The 21577-nt window shown below is 42.9% G+C and overlaps 1 protein-coding gene across 1 annotated transcript in view; it reads right to left on the reverse strand.

The window, feature by feature from the left end:
• Window positions 1–21577, reverse strand: part of LOC138793021 (ras GTPase-activating protein 4-like) — a 92461-nt gene that overhangs the window by 43561 nt on the left and 27323 nt on the right. Inside the window, exons 2-5 of the mRNA XM_069971250.1 lie at window positions 14654–14710; window positions 11450–11563; window positions 8538–8599; window positions 652–781 (exon numbers count right to left, since the gene is read on the reverse strand). Of these exons, the coding sequence (XP_069827351.1) occupies window positions 652–781; window positions 8538–8599; window positions 11450–11563; window positions 14654–14710 (363 nt within the window). The remainder of the gene's footprint in view (window positions 1–651; window positions 782–8537; window positions 8600–11449; window positions 11564–14653; window positions 14711–21577) is intronic.

The raw sequence follows: 21577 nt of genomic DNA on the forward strand, positions 1-21577 counted from the left end.
CATACATAGGTACAGGAGTTTCCAAGGGGTGCCCCGAGGTGGGAAAGGTTGGGAAGCAGTGATCCAAACCAACAGTACATGTGATATAAAACAAGTTTGCCATTTATATTCATTATTTTTTTCTTTAGTTATTATTGAAAACATGGTACTTCCTATGTTAAGACTCTTTTTCTCAAAGAGACTAAACACAGGAAGTCCTGTGTTTCCCAGGTTATATGAGCACTCACAGAGAAGGCAGTCATGTGATTGATGGACACATTAAGCTGTGACACTCTGTTAAGTCCAGGACTTCATGTTTAGTCTATTTTTTCAACCAGAACAAGACTGAAAATCTGCTTTCAGGAGACTGGACCCGGATACAAGTAAGTATAGCTTTGTTTTACAGCATGATAACAAAAAACAAATAATGAATGTAAATTGTAAACTTGCTTTATATCACATCTACTGTTGATTTAGATTTTCTAAGTTATAACAACAGGGACACTTTAAAAAAAATTTTGGCCCGTCCTGAACAGATTAATCACTAAATCATACTTAAATCCTAGAATCACCAAAACAGAATACGCTCACTTTAGAAGTTTTAAGCAATACAACATATACAATGACAATGAAAATCAGAAAACATGAAAAATATCTATCCCATCACCGTACCTTGCCTCTAACACTGTACAACGCAGTTTTCTTGACAAATCACTGCCAAATATTTCAATCTTAAGGTGGATTTCCCCTTGAACCTCTTCATCAGGATCAATTTCAGTTAGATTCAGCCACCCGTTAAATCCTAAGGAAAAATGTTATGGCATGAATAAGAACCTTTATATGATATTTTTGCAAATCGTAAGGTAATTTTTGTGAATATACAAAAAGTGGTGGGCTATTAAACAGCTTACACCAGACACTGATAATATAGAACTATTGTGCATTACCTACAAATAACTAAAGGGGTACTCAGAGTTGTCATTTTCTTTTCGTGTTTAGTTATAAAAAAGATGTATACTTACCTTCCTCATTCCCCTGCCATCACCGTTTTTCCAGAGCTGATCATGTTGCACAGGGCTTCCTTTATTTTGGTTTGGTGCGTGAACTACCTGCTCAGCCAACCAGCTGCTTAGACAGGACACCACTATGGCCACTGATTGGCTAAACAGGCAATACCACACGTTGACCCCAAACACAAGAAAAGTTGTGCAGCAGGACTTGCTCAGGGAGTATAGTAGCAGCGGGGGTTCCATGGAAGTTAAAGGGGTGGTGTCATAAGAAAGTCATAAGAATGTTAAATGAAACATATGCCAAATTACACACGTTTATTAAAACGTATTTGTTTGAGAGATATAGACCCAATAATCCCCACATGTGCTGCTTAGTTTTATAACCTACTAGGCATCAACTTTCTTGGGACCAGCTCAGTTCAATCCCAGTCACATGATCTGTCCCATTAGTAGTTGGTTTTCACTTCACATGCAGCAAGGGGGATTTACACAGAGGAAACCAGGAAGAGATCAGAAAGTAATATTGTACAGTGAAAAACTGCACATTTGTTGTCCTTTACATATGTGTATGTGGTACACATTTGATTTTACCTTTTTTTGTTTCGTGACACCACCCCTTTAAGGCTTAACACATTTCAAAAGACTGTCCTGTACCCTACTAACATCAGTAAATATACCCAGCAGTGCCATAAAAACTAGTTTTTCTATCACAAGTTCAGCCATTCATCATCTTCAGTGCACATTATGAAGTAGATGGTCCTGCAGCGCTGACCATGTGACTCTAAAATTCCCTTGTGTCTTCTCCAGGATCCCTGCGCTTTTGAACATGCCTATGTGGGTTTTCCAATGGTTTAGTATGCTATTCTTATGTGCTTGCTTTTCTGCACCAGAATAAAAAAACTACATAGGGAAAACAGCTAGAATACATGATGCATGCACAGTGAAGACAGTGAAAGTGCACCTTCTCACTGCACAGGAAAAAGGGACATACCTGCTACAGAAGAATAGCAGGTCTTAACTGCGCATGCTCAGGCTGACCTAAGACTACTGCTCGACAGATCTTTTGCCAACCAGGTGAAAGTAAATTGTTAACTGACTGCATTTGTCTATCATTTATTTTATAAGTGGGGGACAATGTGCCATAAATGTGATTGTGGAAATACACCGTAATTTAGACTTCTAAAGGGTTAGGTGTCAAAAGTCTTAGGTCACCCATTTATTTCAGCTAAGAAAAGGTTATGGATGAGGGGGCCTTTGAGGCAATGTCTGGAACATGGCCATCGTCTTGAAAGCTGGCATATTGTATCAAGTTTATCCAATGGGAAGGTGGTCATGTAGCATATCAAAGGCGACCAGAATTTGTCTCAGAAACCATTTGCAATCGATCAGATTTGCATTATGTCTTGTTGTTCAACAAAGAAAGTTGCAACCACAACAACCAGGAACGTTCCCCGTGACGCACAGTCATTTGACATGTTCATTGTGTTGTCCATGGTGCTGAAAACAGAGCTATAGCTGAACACAAAGCAACTTTCTGTGGTGATAACTTCTGAACCACAAGAAATATTGAAAATCCAATTGTGGTAATCGATTCTGGCCTTCTTTAGTATGCTACATGACCACCTTCCCATAAGAAAAACGTGCCCTTGATCCGGACATAGCCAAACACGTAAGTCAACTTACCCATTACTTTCTGGGGTATTCAGAGATGTTATTTTTACTTATGTTTCTGAAATAAAGGGGTGTCCTGAGATTTCTGACTCACTGAAACTTGACACAATATTTTTGACAATTTTGTTTCTAACACCAACATAAACCAGAATCCTTATTTTAAACATGTAGGCGATAATTTTGGGTCCAAGGTTAAAAATTATTCCATTTAATTTATCTTCAGTAATTACTAATTTGGACTTTATTTCTCGAAGGATTTTTTTTTTTTTTTACGCAGAGCATTATAGGCATCATGTGATAGAGAAACTGAGCTGCCGTGAGTATGCCAGATGGTAAATAGCGCTAAAGTGCTCTTCTTGTAGTTCTTTGTTAATCTGAAATCTGCCACCAAAACTAATGTACGTCTATTATTCACTCCACTGGACAGTGAGAAAATGCAGATATAATGTGAAAAGAAAAAACACTAGCTGTATTTTGAAAACCAAAAGTAGGAGATCTGCTTATGGCACTCTGACCCATATAAAGACATATGAAGAAAGGAATCAGTGCAGAATGCAGAATTAAAGAGGTCTACGAAACTGTCTAAGAGTCCATTTACACAGAAAGATTATCTGACAGATTATCTGCCAAAGATTTGAAGCCAAAGCCAGAAACAGACTATAAACAGGGAACAGATTATAAAGGAAAACCTGAGATTTCTCCTCTTTTCAAATACATTCCTGGCTTTGGCTTCAAATCTTTGGCAGATAATCTGTCAGATAATCTTTCTGTGTAAATGGACCATAAGAAATAAACATGTGTTGGTAAATTTAGGGTAAATCTATTTTTATACCTTATTGCATGGTTTCTATGGTATATGGCAGAAGTTCTATGATATATTAGAACTTCAAACACACAAAAACACAGAAAAATGCAACAGCTCACCGCAATGGCAAGATACAAACCCAGTACAGACATGAAAATAGTTAAAAGCAGCCCCGCAACTGCCAAAAAAATTCCCACAAAAATAATGAGGCTCTTGGTTAGAATTTCAGAATGCAGAGAATGTACGATAATCCAGTATGCTACTTTTTTAAAACTCCAAAATTTTTATTCAGTCTATTTAAAACATGTAGTTAAAACACACATCCAAATGTTAGCTCCTCATGGCGTCTATGCGTTTCAAGCCCTTCCCGCAGGCTCTAACTGCAATTCCTCTCATTCCCATACAGATACATTGGGCTTAGCTTATTGTTCATGCATTTTGGGGTAATTTTTGAGGGAAGGAAAGAAAGCTACAGCCAGACAGCAATTCTCATTTATCCATAGTCGCTGTAGGCACAATAGATATCTAAAGTCAACCAGAGCGACTGTAAAGATCTGCTAAGAATTTACAGCATAATAGTCCAGTGCCAGGAATTATTTTCCATTTGGGATCATTGCCAAGAATTCTTGTTATTTGTTGTATGGCTGCCTGGCAAAAATGCATTCACAACTAGGGTGACAATGTAATCTAGGTGGATTGTTATTTTACTAGCAACAATGTATTATTTGCTATGTGAAATGTTAACACAAAAAAACAAATGGGCATTGCTTTGCGTCTATGGTTTCAAAGTACTTCTATTTCTAGGCTACTGTAGGGTAGCACAATACGACTAGGTTGGATAGACTAAGCTTTAAAGAGGGATAACTTTTATTGTATGGCCGGGGAGGAAGGTGGATATAGAAGGCACCGGTCACTTACCTCCCCGGTTACAGTGCCGGGCCCTGAATTGCGCCGGCCCGTTCTCCCGTCCGGCTGCCGCTTCCTGGTCTGAGCTGCGGCTTGAGATGTGACGTCTCAAGGCAGCTCAGCCATTCAGCAGCCAAGGTGGGACTCCACTACGACCCAGTGCTGGAACTGGGGAGATAAGTGACCAATGGCTTCTATATTCACCCCCTCCCTGACCGTACAATAAAAATGACCCCAGCCCGTAGTACCCCTTTAAAGCAGGGATGGGGAACCTTTAGCTCTCCAGCTATTGCAACTCCCATCATGCCTGGACAGCCTTCAAAAGCGAAGGTTGATTTAAAGAGAAACTGTACCCAAAATCTGTCAAGTACCTGATCCTCACACACAGGCCCCAGTCTCAGTCCGTCAATGAAGCCTGGGCAGGTTGGGGGGAGGACATGGCAAACGTAACTGGATTCGCTGCATCTACTCCCCCAGTGACTGGATGACAGAAGTCGCCTTTCAAAGTTTTTTTTTTTTTTTTTTTAGCTCTATCAGTATCACATAACAGATAGGAGCATCAGACCGCTGTTCTTCTCACCTGTCTAAAGGGCCAATGTGTGAGACAGGGACCTGACAGATTCTTTATAAATAGCCCACATATTAGTAAAAACAGAATTTATAGGGACAGGAAAGGTTTGGAAAGTAGATTTGATTTATTTTGAATTACGCTAATACGCTAATGCGCGGGGGAAAGGACAATCTTTAGATAAGATAGGAGATAGCGGCGGTCTGTTGCTGCCGCTCCTATAACACGTAGCGACGGCCAGCAGACCGCCGTTATCATTGAAGATTTTTTTCAACATGATGAAAGAGATGGATCAGCCAACATCGTGCATGTCCGCTGATCGTTGCCTTTTAACACTAGCTATTACACCATGCGTCTATCGACAGCAACTGCCAAAAATCGGCCAAATATGGCTGATAATCACTTGATGTAATAAGGCCTTTAGACTCCGATTTTATCAGCACGTTCTTATCATCAGTGAAACCAATTTAATTTAATCGTACTCTAATATTAATTCTATAGTCCTCTCTGCCTTTTCCAGTCCTCCCACACAGCCACCTTGTTTGTTTTCCTTTTATATGTTTTCTATGAACTAACAATACAGTTATAAAGTGCTTTACAGCCATTAACTTTCATTACACCGTTCAATTGATGGAGCTTACAGAAACAAACACAGATTAAAACTAAAATCTCCTTGCTGCTATATGGTCATAAACTGAAACACACAGGATACCGCATTGTCTCCCCTGACTGACATACACCCCCACCCCATTAACCTTTCATTCCTTCTTGCCGTCAACCACTTTACACCTCCATCAAATGTGTACTGTCTCTCAGCAACGTCCCGCTTCTGTCTGAGCCATAGCTTGCTACCAGTAGAAATGAAACAAATGTCATGCGGAGATCCACTTCCTATCTGAAACAAGTGTTTCCGGCTTATTCTACAGAAAAGCAACCAATAAAAACAAGAACGAAATTCGAACTCAAATTAGAAATTAAGACTATAGAAGTTATATATAAATATATGTGATGATTCCACGCTTCAACCAATACGTGCCCCCCCCTCCCACCTCCATTTAGTTATTTATTAACTGTAAGGATCTTCATGTTCTCTATTGATGCACTAGATCTACAGTCATGTGCATCCCCTCAGTTACAGAATACTGAACAGCGCATATACAAATAACAGTAAACCCACAGGAAACAATAGCTTATACAGAAACATATAAGCTTCTGAGACACCTTGGAGTCTTTCTCTTTCTTATATTCTCACCCACTGAGATTTTAATTTAATTAAAATAGAACACAATAGAAACAGAGCAATAAAATACAGTAATACCTCAGTGTTCGAATGCTTCCGAACTTGGACTGTTTGTTATTCGACCGAAATTTACCCGGAATTAACGTTCAGAACTTTGCTCGGTATTTGAACGTTTTTGTGAGCCTCAATTGTGGGTTGTAAGTGGTGAGTTAAGTACTGGTGAGGCCTCACATATAGTACAATACTGTATAAGACTGCTGGAGTGCATATACAGTACAGTAGTAGTACAGTCAGTGCACCACCATCTCCCATCCTGTACTGTATAAGACTGCTGGAGTGCATATACAGTACAGTAGTAGTACAGTCAGTGCACCACCATCTCCCATCCTGTACTGTATAAGACTGCTGGAGTGCATATACAGTACAGTAGTAGTACAGTCAGTGCACCACCATCTCCCATCCTGTACTGTATAAGACTGCTGGAGTGCATATACAGCACAGTAGTAGTACAGTCAGGGCACCACCATCTCCCACCCTGTACAGTACTGTATAAGACTGCTGGAGTGCATATACAGTACAGTAGTAGTACAGTCAGTGCACCACCATATCCCATCCTTTACACTGCTGGGGTGGGGGTAGGCACTATACAGTAAAGCAGGGGTCCTCAACTGGTCCGAACCCGACCGCGGAGGCCAGTTGTCCGGACCCTGGCTGCAGCTCAGTATACCTGTATACTGAGCTGTGCTGCTCCCTACACAGTAACTATGAGCTCATAGTGCTCATAGTTACCGTGCAGCAGCACTGAGAGAAAGGGAACCATTGGCTCCCTCCCTTTCAGTCACTCTTGTTGACGCAGCGGTCACAAGAGGCCGCTCTCTGCCTCTGGTTTCGGCACTCGAGTGATGCCACTGGAGCGCCAATGCCAGGACAAGGGGAGAGTGTCCTCTTGTGACCGCTGCAGTGCGGCCACAAGAGGGAAGAGAAGAGGAAACGCCGGACCCAGGTGAGTATAAGTGTTTTTTTATGTTATATGCTGTATGAGAGGAAGAGAGCGCACAGGGGGGCTAAATGGGACGAGGAGAGCGCACAGGGGGGCTTGATGGGAGGGACAGAGTGCCCCGGGGGCCAATATACTACTGGGGAAGAGCACACAGGGGGGGCTATATACTACTGGGGGAGAGCGCACAGGGGGGCTATATACTACAGGGGGAGAGCGCACAGGGGGGCTATATACCACAGGGGGAGAGTGCACAGGGGGGCTATATACTACTGGGGGAGAGCGCACAGGGGGACTATATATTACCGGGGAGAGCGCACAGGAGGGCTATATACTACTGGGGGAGAGCGCACAGGGAGGCTATATACTACTGGGGGAGAGCACAGGGGGGCTATATACTACTGGGGGAGAGCGCACACGAGGGCTATATACTACTGGGGGAGAGCGCACAGGGGGGCTATATACTACTGGGGAAGCGCACAGAGGGGTTATATACTACTGAGGGAGAGCGCACAGGGGGGCTATATACTACTGGGGGAGAGCGCACAGAGGGGCTATATACTACTGGGGGAGAGTGCACAGGGGGGCTATATACTACTAGGGGAGAGCGCACAGGGGGGCTATATACTACTGGGGGAGAGTGCACAGGGGGCTATATACTACTGGGGGAGAGCGCACAAGGAGCTATATACTACAGGGGGAGAGCGCACAGGGGGGCTATATGAGAGCGGGAGAGCACACAGGGGGGCTATGTACTACTGTACTACTGGGGGAGAGTGCACAGGGGGGCTATATACTACAGGGGGAGAGCGCACAGGGGGGCTATATGGGAGAGGGAGAGCGCACAGGGGGGCTTTATACTACTGGGGGAGACTGCCAGCTGGCCCCCAAAGTGACGATCTATCCTCCCCTCTGTGATGTGGCTCCATTGATTTTAATGGAGCCGTGTCACAGAGGGGAGGGGGGTTTTGTCACACTTTGGGCCGGCGGGCCCGTCTCCAGTGCTTCATGCTAGGCCGGTGAAAAAGGACTGTGGCACCGGCATCCCATCCCCGGTCTGTTTATGTAAAAAGCAAAAAAGCAATGTACCTAGTAGTTCATTGGCTTTAACTGTACTAGACAGTATAATGATGCTCTGTACGGTACTGTAGTGATTAAACTGGGTACTTTTCGATGTAATAAATGATACTATAAGTAATTATTGGTGGGTGCTGGAGCCAATGAAACACATTTACATTATTTCCAATGGAAAAGACACTACTCGGTTCTCAGACTGCCTTCCTTAACCAATAGTTCAAAGGTTTGAGTACGTACTAGATAAAATGTGTCCTTATAGAAACACAGATGTAAAGCAGACATACCTTTGGGATATTCAGCCAGAATATTACGGGTTAAACAGACCTTCCCAATGACATCATCACGGCTATAAGAAGAAACAGATCAGTTATTGAAGCTGGATTACACTCCGCTTTTTGTTATCAGCACGCTGCTATATTTTCATGTAACCTTCAAGAAAACCGACACTAGAACTCCGGACCCTGTGGCTTTCTGCCATATCCGCAGAGTTATTGTATTGCATCATTTACATATGTTACCATATTTGATGGAGAAAAGATAATGAAATAAAGATGAATGGATAATAGTATGCAAAGTTATATCTCCTCTGGGACAATGAGGTATTTTGAAACCCATGGAAAAATACAACACAACCTAGTAATATACATCCTAAATGTCCTTATGCAGCTATTATCTTAAAGTGGTTATCCAGCAAAAATCTTTATCTTTCACCTAGTTTTAGAAAGTTATACAGATTTGTAATTTACTTCTATTTAAAAATCTCAAGTCCTCCCATACTTATCAGCAGCTGTATGTCCTGCAGGAAAAGCTGTCTTCTTTTCAGTCTGACACAGTGCTCACTGCTGCCACCTCTGTCCGAGATAGGAACTATCTAGAGCAGCAGCATATCCTAAAAGAAAACTTTTCCTACTCTGGGCAGTTCCCATCTGGGACAGAGGTGGCATCAGAGAGCACTGTGTCAGACTGAAAAGAAAACAACATTTTCTGCAGGACATACAGCTGCTGATAAGTATGGGAAGACTTGAGATTTTGAAATAAAAGTAAATTACAAATCTATATAACTTTGTGAAACCAGTTGATTTGAAAGAAAAAGATTCTGGTTGTGTTCTTCTAGACAGTACAACACTCATAACCCATGGGGGGTGGTGCAATTTTGGGGAGAAAGCAGCCATATTATTCTAATGTTAGCCCCCCTTGAATTCATTGTTAGGTTTCCATTGCTTTATGGCAGCCAGAATAGTGCGGCATGCTGTGCTAATGTTTCCAGTAAATAATGGAAACAGAATAGACCCATTAGAAGTCAATAGGATCCATCAGAGTCCACCAACATCTGTTGCATAATTGATCCATCATGACTCCTGTAATAACCACGGCACCAATATCCTATTTTAAGATAAGACATTGTAATATGGTACTATTCCACTATTCCATTTATCGTTATTACTGTTACTACTACTTGTATTCCTTAGCTGAGCAATGGAACAACAAAAAAATCAACGCATGAAAATGGAAAGCTATTTACCGACACATCTGCTGCTCATGACAATACTCTTTCGGCAGTTACGTTTTTTGTAGCATGTTTTTTATTTGCTCTATTGCTGTATATATAAGACTGGATTCACACTACGTTTTTGCAATCCATTTTTTTTCAAATGTTTTTGCAAAAAGAGGCAGGAATTGTGTGCATCCATTTTGATCCGTTTTTCCATTGGCTTCCATTATAAAAAAAAAAAGGGATCAAAACGCATCCTTTTTTTTTAACGTACACAAAAACGTAGCTGACCTTATTTTGTGTACATCAAAAAGAAAACTGATGCGTTTTGATCCGTTCTTTTTGAAATAATGTAAGTCGATGGAAAAATGAATCAAAACGGATGCACACAAATACATCAGTTTTTCGCAAAATCGGATACTAATAAAAAATAAACGGATTGCAAAAACGTAGTGTGAACCCAGTAATGTGTGTTTATCAGCTTCTTCATGTAAAGGTTTACATTAATTTACAGAATCACGTATTGTAGTGCATCATTTGCCTTGAATAGAAGGACATCCTCTGGGAAAACACTTCACTTGCCGTTCTCATCCTTGTTGTGACGCTAATGAACCTCATTCCATTCTGTGAGTTTCTAGATTGCTAATCAATTAATATTTCCCACTGGAATGAGATGTGTAATACTCTCTAGTCTATGGCATGGTAACACGTTGTTCCTTCGGCTTCCAAACAATTTTGTTTATTTCAAGACTTATTATTTGAAATTCGTGACTACAACCTTATTTATTAAGAGTTTAAAAAAAAAAAAAAAAAAAAAACAGATGAAAAAACAGATGCATTGGTATGCATCAGTTTTGATCCGTTTTTCGAAGCGTTTTTTTTTTTAATGGAAGTCAATGGAAAAACGGATGCACACAAATGCAAAAACGTAGTGTGAACCCAGCCTTAGGCTAGGTTCACAGTGTGTTTTTGCTGTCTGTTTAACGTATGGGTCAGAACTGATTTTTTCTAGGCTATGTTCACTCGTTCTAATACAACGGCCGTTTTTTGACACGGCCATTGTTTTGAGTGTCAAACAATTAAGTGTGCCTCTGGCCGGTAATGCGTTATTGACTGTAGGAACAATATTTTAAACCCATACAAGTCTGCTGGCTTTATAGGTGTGATTGAAAATCAATTAACCATTAACTTTCATTCACACTACGGCCGGCCGAACAGCCACACTGTGTGTGAACAGTCTATTATCTACGGCTGTTGTTCACGAACAACAACATAGAAAATAGACATGTTTATTATTTTGTACAGCCGCAGTGAACCATGGCCATTGTTAATGCATTATGCGCACAAAAACAGCCGTTGATCTATTGATATCATCAGAAATCAATGGATTCGGAAAACTACAGTCGTGTTCATTGACCACTACAGCCGTAGGTTTCTGAGTTCATTACAGTGTGTGAACATAGCCTTATCGTACATAAAAATGGTGGTTGACCACATTTGTTTGTACGTTAAAATTAAACGTATTGATACAAAAACGCAGTGTGAACCAACCCTAAAATTTATGGAAGAAGCTAAAATACAAAGGTTGGGTTGATATACTTTGGTTTCTAATAAGAACGTACTTGTAAGTTTGCATAACAGAGATTTGCCATATGGTCTTATTACAGCAATGTTCAGACTTTTTTTCCATAGTGCACAAATTACCTCAGAGCATCTTCATCCATAACATAGAAGGAAACTGAATGGAAATTAGGTGGTAGGTGAACCTTGTACTCTTCTCCCCAAAATGGTGAAAGAGTTTTCCAAACAGTTGCTGTCCTAAGAAGAAAAAAACAAAAAGGGTATATTGAGAATGTTATACACTGTAGTCCTGGGTATTTCGGGAATATTTGGGCCCCTCTCTTCATTTGATTATTACCAGTGGCTGAAAAAATTGGAAAACACTGATACAGCCTATGGCTATGTTTACACACTGTTGAAATGACGGACGTTTTTATAACAATGGGCGTTATTATACAGTGTGTGAACATAGCCACAGGCTGTATCCATGTTTTCCAGGTAGCCTCAGGGCTCCATCCAACTTTATCAGCCACGGTAATCAAAAGCACAGCGTTCGGGACTGCACAAACCCAAGTGTGCTAGAGGTTCACTCATCTCTAATGGAAACACGTCCCGACTGGTTTAAGTATTTCTTACATGGGGAGAGTGTAGTACTGTAGTGGTTTGATGCTCCGGTTTTTAATGTTCTGATGCCCTTATTTTCCTACATTGGTGCAGTAGGTCCCGCCCCTCAGTGACATCATCGGAATGGGCCGACCTGGATGTCTATGCCCTACCCCCTTTATGACATCATCAGAACTGTCTGGATCAAAAAGAGGATGAGAAGAGGATGAATAAGGATGAGAAGAACAACATAAGTGGGGTTTAGCCCACATGCAGTGAACTTGCTGAAATCCTCCTTCAGCTCCTTCTGATCTGGCCACTTCTGATGATGTCACAGAGGGGGCCGGGCTTAGGCATCCAGGTTGGCCCATTCCGAGAGGTGGGGCCTATGTGGTTATGACGTCACAGAGGGGGCAGAACCTACTGTGCCAATGTAGGTGGGGAAATGGGGCATGATGGCCAAGAAGCCCCACCCAGATGGCACTGTCCACCAACAATAACAAGCATTTTTAAGCAAAGAGACCACCAAGAAATCCTTTATACGGTAAAATATGAAATGTCCAGAAATAAGCTTAAGAATAATGCTGAGAACTCCTGAAAAGAGGGGACAATAACACTTGGCCACTGCTCACTGTCATGTTGCTCTTGACCCACAGATGTCTTCTTGAATAGCAGTAACAGCCGTGCCCTAGGCATCTATGTTTCCTGACTAACCTTAGTTCTAGTTTAGGCTATGATGGCAGAAAAGCCCTCCACCTACTGAACTACAAGAAGAAACTTATATCTGTGTTTGTAGAACTGCACATTAAAGGGGTTGTCCAGCAATTTTTTTTTTATTTTTTTTTTCTGTCAAATCAACTGGTTTCAGAATGTTATATAGATTTACTTCTACTTAAAAATCTTGTCATCCAATACTTATCAGCTGCTGTATGTCCTGCAGGAAATGTTGTTTTCTTTTCATTCTAACACAGTGCTCTCTGCTGACACCTCTGTACGAGACAGGAACTGTACAGAGCAGCAGTTCCTGTCGGACAGAGGTGGCAGCAGAGAGCACTGTGTCAGACTGGAAAAAATACACCACTTTCTGCAGGACATACAGCAGCTGATAATTACTGGAAGATTGTTAAATAGAAGTAAATTACAAATCTATATAACTTTCTGAAACCAGCTGATCTAAAAGAAAGGATTTTTGCTGGATAACCCCTTTAACGTAATAGTATCCCTCCACCATGTAACACAGGGGTGGGGAACCTCCGGCCCGCGGGCCGCATCCGGCCCCTGAGACCTCCCGATGCGGCCCGCAGCTCCCCTGTGATGCGCGCCGCTCTGGAGGAGGAAGGAGCCGGCGCACACAGCATCCTCCGGTGTCTGGGACAGCTGCCGGACACAGGAGGATGCTGTCTATGCCGGCTTCTTCACCAGCAGAGCAGCGCGTGTCTGACGTCATTTCATCGCGCGCCGCCTGCAGGAGAAAGACCGCCACAGAGGGCCTGGGACAGAAGAGGACATGGGCAGCGTGGGAACGGAGGTAAGGTGAGTGGGATGTTTATTTTTTTTATTTGGGGGTTAACTAGGCCACCAGGGACATGCCTGATGGGGGTTAACTAGGCCACCAGGGACATGCCTGATGGGGGTTAACTAGGCCACCAGGGACATGCCTGATGGGGGTTAACTAGGCCACCAGGGACATGCCTGATGGGGGTTAACTAGGCCACCAGGGACATGCCTGATGGGGGTTAACTAGGCCACCAGGGACATGACTGATGGGGGTTAACTAGGCCACCAGGGACATGCCTGATGGGGGTTAATTAGGCCACCAGGGACATGACTGATGGGGGTTAACTAGGCCACCAGGGACATGCCTGATGGGGGTTAATTAGGCCACCAGGGACATGCCTGATGGGGGTTAATTAGGCCACCAGGGACATGCCTGATGGGGGTTAACTAGGCTACCAGGGACATGACTGATGGGGGTTAACTAGGCCACCTGGGACATGACTGATGGGGGTTAACTAGGCCCACCAGAGGCATCACTGGGGGGGGTTAACTAGGCTACCAGGGACATGACTTGGGGGTTAACTAGACTACAAGGGGCATCACTGGGGGGGTTAACTACAATAGCAGGGGAACTAGGGGAACAATACTTTGCCTTGCCCTGGGTGCTGCAAACCCACGCTACTAACTGCCGCACACGGTATGCGGCCCTCGAATGATTTTATTAATGCCCGACTGGCCCTCGACATGGAAAAGGTTCCCCACCACTGATGTAACATGTTCCCTTCACATTGTATAATCCTTTAAAAGAAAAGAGAACCCTTTCCCATACTAATGACACATCAATGATCTTGTCAGAATATCACATATTAAACCATCTGTGAGTAAGCTGTTAATAGGCGATACAATATGGAGCAATGTGACATTTTTAGGTCTATTTTCTATATTTGTGAGCTGTGGGATTATATAACATCTATATATAACTTTCCTGTTCTGTTTTTAATGGAACTCATATAAACGGTTTCTGTTTTATTAATCCCAGATGGACACAAGCGGGGGAGGTTGGAGCACTTGTTAAACTATGAACCACATACTTTTATAGCACAAGCAAAATATTAGGATTGGATGGCGGCCATTAACATTGTCTGGGGCATTTGGCAAATGTTAAATATGAAGCCTCATTTCATACATGTATTAATACAAGAGAAGCCGGAGCTGTAAATGGAAGAGGAGAAAACAATGTGTTTTTACCTGATAATGGTCTCATCATCAATCTTCACAATGCAGTATGGATCACTGCTGCCTGTTCTAAAAACACAAAGTCAGCCAGTCATAAACTACCCGAAAGAACTTTTTTAGACTGAAATTATATTGTTTTCCCTCATAAAGTTGCAAAACTATACAATAAATTTGAGACATTGAGCTATAACGTACAACTGCAACTTCAATAATGGAAGTCAATGGAAAAAGGGAATCAAAACGGAGGCACACAAATACATTGGGTTATTTTTGCAAAGACCGGATGAAAAAACAGACTGCAAAAAACAGTGTGAACCAAGCCTAATAACAATCCCCCCCGGTGTCCGTTCTACTGGATCTATTTATTTCTGCGAATCCAAGGCTGCCATAATGGCATATCTTTCTCTCTCTAACCTGGATAGCATTATAAAGATACCCTATACATTCCAATAGGCACCAAATAATGATTCTGCGTGAAGACTGCTGCCGGTACATGTGAAAGCACCCTTAGGCTATGTTCACACAATGTAATTTCCACGGAACTCACGTGATGCTGCCTTCTGAGGGAATCCCGGCTGAATCTACGGCCATTATTCATTGAATAACAGCTGCAGAAAACTCCGGCCCGCACGCTCCATAGTGTGCTGTGGTAAGTTTTGATGCGGGGTCACGGAACGGCCGGGCTCTTACAGTGTGTGCACATAGCCTTAGTCTGCATTCACACGTCCGTTTTTTTTTTAACTGCGGCCTGATTCCTATGTACGGCAACGTTCTATTCCCAGCCACCGTCCGGGGCTGAAGCACTGCAGGCGGGCCGGGTCACCCCCAGTGGGAGGAAGCCCCGCCCCTCTATTATGCGGCTCCACTAGAATCAATGAAGCTGCTTTACAAAGGAGTGGGGGCTTTCTCCCACTGGGGGTGGGCTGGACTGGGAGCCGACGCTTCTATACGCAGAGAGCTGTGGGGCAGCCCATAGGAGATAGCGATGGTCTGCTGCCGCTGCTCCTATTACATGGAGTGACGGCAGCAGTTCGCTGCTATGCTCCTCATTTGTCTTTCATCATGTTGAAAGACATTAAAAGACAACGATCAGCCGACATCGTGCACGTCGGCTGATCGTTGCCTTCTATTACACAAAGCTATTATTGGCCGTAATGGCTGATAATCGTCCAAATACGGGCGATAATAGCCTAAGGGCCTATTCCACGGGTCGTTTAGAGGAGCTCTCAGCGCTCGTTTGCTCCTCGTTCCCCGCTCGCTGCCGCCGCTATTCAACGCGGCTGCAGCGAGCGGGTGAGTGCGGGAGGGGTCGGCGGGGAGCTGCGGGGGGGGGGGGGGGGCTGCCCGGGTGATCGCTGATCGTCCGGGCAGCCCATAGGATATAGCAGCGTCTGCTGCCGACGCTCCTATTCAACGGAGCGACGGCAGCAGATCGTTGCTGTATCAGTCGCTTGTTTTTCCACATGTTAAAAAATAAGCGACTGCAACGATCAGCCGACATGAACGATGTCGGCTGATCATTGCACTTTATTCCACGGGACGATTATCGTCCGTAGTGGCCGATATCGGCCGAATACAGCCGATAATCGTTCCGTAGAATAGGGCCTTAAAGGGGTAGTGCGGCGGTAAAAAATTATTCACAGAATAACACACATTACAAAGTTATACAACTTTGTAATGTATGTTATGTCTGTGAATGGCCCCCTTCCCCGTGTCCCACCACCCCCACCCGTGTACCCGGAAGTGCAGTGAAATCAGCTGCTGAGCCGCGATTGGCCGAGCACAGTTATGCTCAGCCAATCGCGGCTGAGCAGCTGATGACGCGGCAGAGGGCGGTCGGCACTCGGGAAGATCGGAGGTGTTCGGGCCGGCCGGCCGAAGATGACGTTTGGCACAAGATGGCGGACGCGTGTCGACATGGATCAGGTAGGTATAATGCACTACACTTCCGGGTACACGGGTGGGGGTGGTGGGACACGGGGAAGGGGGCCATTCACAGACATAAAATACATTACAAAGTTGTATAACTTTGTAATGTGTGTTAGTCTGTGAATAATTTTTTACCGCCGCACTACCCCTTTAAGTGTAATAGGGCCTTTAGACTGTATTTGTCTATTGACTTTCTCAGACAAACAGCTCTCATTTCAGGGGTCCTAAGGAAAGGGCTTTCTCTCTCTCTCGCAAGCCTGGATAGCATTATAAAGATACCCTATCCATTCCAATTGGCACCAAATAATGATTCATTTTGACTATCTACTGTATATTCAAAAAAGTCACTGTGGCCTTTGAAATTCACAGAATAGACTGACATTTTCTACTGTGAAGCTCCCTTTCAGCTTTGCTGTGCAGTCTGAGTCACCAGGGTCAATAAATTGTCTTTAGATGCTGGAGGATACAGTAACAGAGGACAGCCCTACTATATACTGTAGTTGGAGGTGTAGATAAGACAGCAGCACTATACACAATACACATAGATAAGGCTCCCTTATGGGGATTCTCTTGCTGGTCTCTGGGAGAGGCACAGAACTCCATCTCTGCTGCAGATGTTATGCTGTCTTCCTTCAGTAAAGTACCTATTGCACGTAGCGATTATTGTGCAAAAACCTGCCAAAACATCAAAACATCTGACATCATTACATTCACGATTGCTGTTATGAACGATAGTTTTTTTGGTCGTTATATGATTGCTAATCATTCACAGCAAGAGAAAATGTTTTTGTTTTTTTTTTCAGAGCGGCTGAAAGATTTCTTATTACACAAACAGACTGGCAAATTATCAGCCAAAGACCAACAACGATTGTTTAACCTGCTGAAAGATCCCGATCAGAGATATGCAGTGAGAATGTGAGAATGCAGGGCCATAGACTGTAATTGTAACGGGTATCACAGTGGATTTCACTGTGAAAATCGCAGCGTGAAATCTGCTATGAATGTGGTACTTGTGAAAGCACCCTTTTTTAAAAAGGTTTTATTTATTGCTTTTAAGATTTAACAGTAAAAGGCATAAACTAATAGCAACAGAGACAAAACATCCATACTAGTGAGCAAAAGGGTACAGCAGTAGTACATTTCAACCCTCAGATCAAAGGAAAATATGCAGGTCAACTCACTATTATACAGCGGCCTATCCAACAGAGTGTCTAACGAAGCAAGGATGCCCAGGATGTGGCAGCAAGGTATAAACTAAATCAAAGTCCTCAACATTGTATATTGCCTGTTCTAGAATCAGAGGAAACACATGTACTAGTCATTCGCTCACTCCATTCACACATTGCTCGGGAGCTGCGCCTCATCCCTCAACCCAGCTAAAGTTGTTTTTTGCAGATAACCAAGGTTCCCAAATGTGATAGAACCTTTTTGGGGTGCCTTTAGCCGAATACGTAACATTATACATTTCCAAATCGTCATCTACCAGTTTCAGCCAGTGGGACAAAGTAGGAAGCTTAGGAGGTTTCCAATTCAGTAGAATTGTTTTAAGGGCATAATATAGCAGGAACCTATACAGAATACGGCTATATTTAGTAGGTACCAAATCATTTACCAGACCAAGCAGACTATTTTCAGGTGCGCATACTCCCGGAAGCCCCAACTCCGCATTCAGTAAGTGATGCACTTTGGACCAGAAGTTTTGAATGACTGGACAAAGCCAAATCATATGGATCCATGTACCCTTCCCCCCACCACACCTAGACCAAGTGTCCACTGAAAGGCTGCCCATCTGCACTAATTTAACTGGGGTAAGGTACACTCTGTGAAGCCACTTAACCTGGATCAGTTGGTCTCTAGCACATATTCCAGATTTTTTCCAATAGCTTACCAATTCTTTAAGATGATGGTCTTCAAGAGTATCAGCCTGCCATTTGGCAAATGAACTGTCAATCGGGGCACTCTGCATGGACATTAACGTTGAGTATAATGATGATACCGGTTTCTGCAGAGGGTCCCTACGTATCACCCCTTCAATGGGGCCACAATCCAATATAATGCGTTCCCCCCAAACTGTACTCTGCAAGCGTGTCTTAACTGAAGTGAAAGCACCCTTAGGTTATGTTCACGCACGGTACCGACATGGCCATTGTTGCACTAAAAATTGCTTTTCAATGCACAACGGCCAGAAATAAATGACATGATCATTATTTCCACGGCCGTACCAAAAAATGCAACACATTGCTCTATGACAAGAACGGCCGTTGTTTTAACTGCAAACATCGGCCGCTCTTGTCATAAAAAATACGACTGTATATTGACTTTCTATGACAATCAGCTCCAATTAAAGGGGTCCTAAGAGCCTTATTACACAGACAGATTTATCTGATTCTTGAAACCAAAGCCAGGAATGGATCTGAAAAGAGGAGAAATCTCAGTCTATCCTTTATGACCTGTTCTCTGTTTATAGTCTGTTTCTGGCTTTGGCTTCAATGATCTGTCAGATAAATCTGTCTGTGTAGTAGGGCCTAGGAAAGTGATCTCTCTCTCTCTCTTATGTGGACGTGGATAGCATTATAAAGATACCCTATCTATTCCAATTGGCACAAAATAATAATTCATTTTGACTACTGTACATTCAAAAAAGTCACTGTGGCCTTTGAAATTCACAGAATAGACTGACATTTTCTACTTTGCAGTCACCAGGGTCAATAAATTGTCTTTAGATACTGGAGGATACAGTAACAGATGACAGCCCTACTATATAGTTGGAGGCGTAGATAAGACAGCAGCACTATACACAATACACACAGATAAAGCTCCCTTATGGGGATTTTCCGTCACTTGCTGGTCTCTGGGAGAGACACAGAACTCCATTTCTGCAGCATAAAATTTGCAGTTTCAAATCCACAACATTAAATCTGCTGCAGATCCTGTATATGCTATAAATATGCTATATATATATATATATGCTATATATATATATATATATATTTATTTATATCTACCATGTTTCTCCGAAAATAAGACACCCCACCTACTCTACTCTCTAACAAAAAGTAAGGCATACCCCCGAAAGTAAGGCATCCCCTACTCTACACTAGGGCACCCCCGAAAGTAAGGCATCCCCCATTCCGCCCCGCCACCCAGGACTCACCTAATCCCCTTGTGGACCTCCGAAACCATCACCGCAGGCAGCCCCCCATGTCCTCCGCACGTCCCAATGCACGCCGTCGAATGTCAAGCCACCGCCACTGCACACCTGAACCGTCGCCGTTGCACGCCTGACCCGCCGGCGCTGCACACCTGACCCACTGCTGACGGTGAGTATTCTAGGGAGGTCCGGGAAGAATGTCTTTGGTTCCATTACCCTGCCATTGGTTCCCTGTCCTGTCAATCACTCTTGTGGCCTCAGGCAGGCTATCTGCTGGGGGGATACTAGGGGAGATTAGTGGAGGGAGTACTAGGGTACTAGGAGATGCCTAATAGATGGTATCTACTGGGGGGGGGGGTAACCAACATAGGGACTTCCTACAAAGGGATGCCTATCACACTGGGGGGTACTATATGATATGAGGGCTCTAATTACCACAAAGTAAATTATGTAGATGTGAGTAAAGGCTGGGGAAAAAAACTCATGATGGCCCAGGCTAGAAAAGGAAAAATGAGCCACTCCAATCAGAGAAGAAGCCCCCTTTTATTCACTCAGCGAAGGCGCCCCCATGAGTCACTCAGAGAAGATGTCCCCTGTGAGTCACTGGATGTAACTGCACTGTAATCATTTACAGTATATGGTCTGCAGAGCCTGTGTAAGCTGGTATCTGCATCTATATGGTCACTGTATGAGGTTATATTGGTCACTGTAAAGAGGTGGCATTAGTCCAGTATGTGGTGTTACTATTTGTCTCCTAATAAACTGGTAGGGTTGGCATTATTCATTTTAGTATACTGCACTTGGTCTTTAACACTATGGTGGTAATAGTAGTGGTCATTGTGTGGCAGAATTTGTTTCCCCCTCGTATACTTGTATGATTTGGTCGGTAAAAGTATGGCAGTAATATGTATGCACATCAGACGCGACGTTTCGGCTGGTACTTCAGCCTTTCTCAAGCGTGAGAAAGGCTGAAGTACCAGCCGAAACGTCGCGTCTGATGTGAATAAAAAATCACTTTTTTTCACAAGAAGAGCTGTCTCCTACGTTTACTATTGGATTGAAGCCGAACGGAAGTGTCCTGTGCGGTGAAACATGCACTCCATCTAAATATTCTTATCATTTTTTTCCATTTTTTCCAGTGCTGTCCCAGTTTGATTTTTATATAGTAATATGTATGGTCACACAATATTTTTTTTTATATATATACTGGTGTTATTTGGTAGCTGAATAACTATTGTATTTTAGTATACTGTGTTTTCACGCATGGAAGATCGTCTTATCTATGTGGAAAAGAGTCCCTTTACCACCTTTATAACTTATGTAACCACTCCACAAAGGAAGTAATCATACCTGACAATGTTTTGTTTAGTTGGAGGTCTAATTCTTTATATAAAGCTTTTAAAAATGTAAAATATAAATTGCAATCAATGAAAAAAGTGTCAGCGTAATCCCTTTTTACACTTAACAATGAATACTTATCTACACAAACTAATTTCAGGCAGTCGCCCAAATATGTGTTTACATTAGTTCAGAAAACTGTAAAATGCCTGTTTGGCACCATTTGTCTTATTTGAGAAGGAAAGCGTGGTGATTTCCCAGCTGAGTGCTAGCAATCTCGCTTAAGTTCATTTCCACTCATTAATTTCCTCTGATGTAGAAATAGCATGGATGCATCTGTTTCCTGCATTTATGGGGTCCTGAAAAAAACACACAGTTTTTATAATGAGCTCTTCTGTTTCAGCACAGAATATACAAGGATTCTAGGCTCGCATTATGCTAGGAAGCTTAGCTGCACTTTAAGAATAGGGCCCAGATTAAGTAAACAAAGAGACAATACTTTTTGCAGAGTTTTTTTT

Source organism: Dendropsophus ebraccatus, chromosome 5, assembly GCF_027789765.1.
Source record: "Dendropsophus ebraccatus isolate aDenEbr1 chromosome 5, aDenEbr1.pat, whole genome shotgun sequence".
Taxonomy (NCBI): Eukaryota; Metazoa; Chordata; class Amphibia; order Anura; family Hylidae; genus Dendropsophus; species Dendropsophus ebraccatus.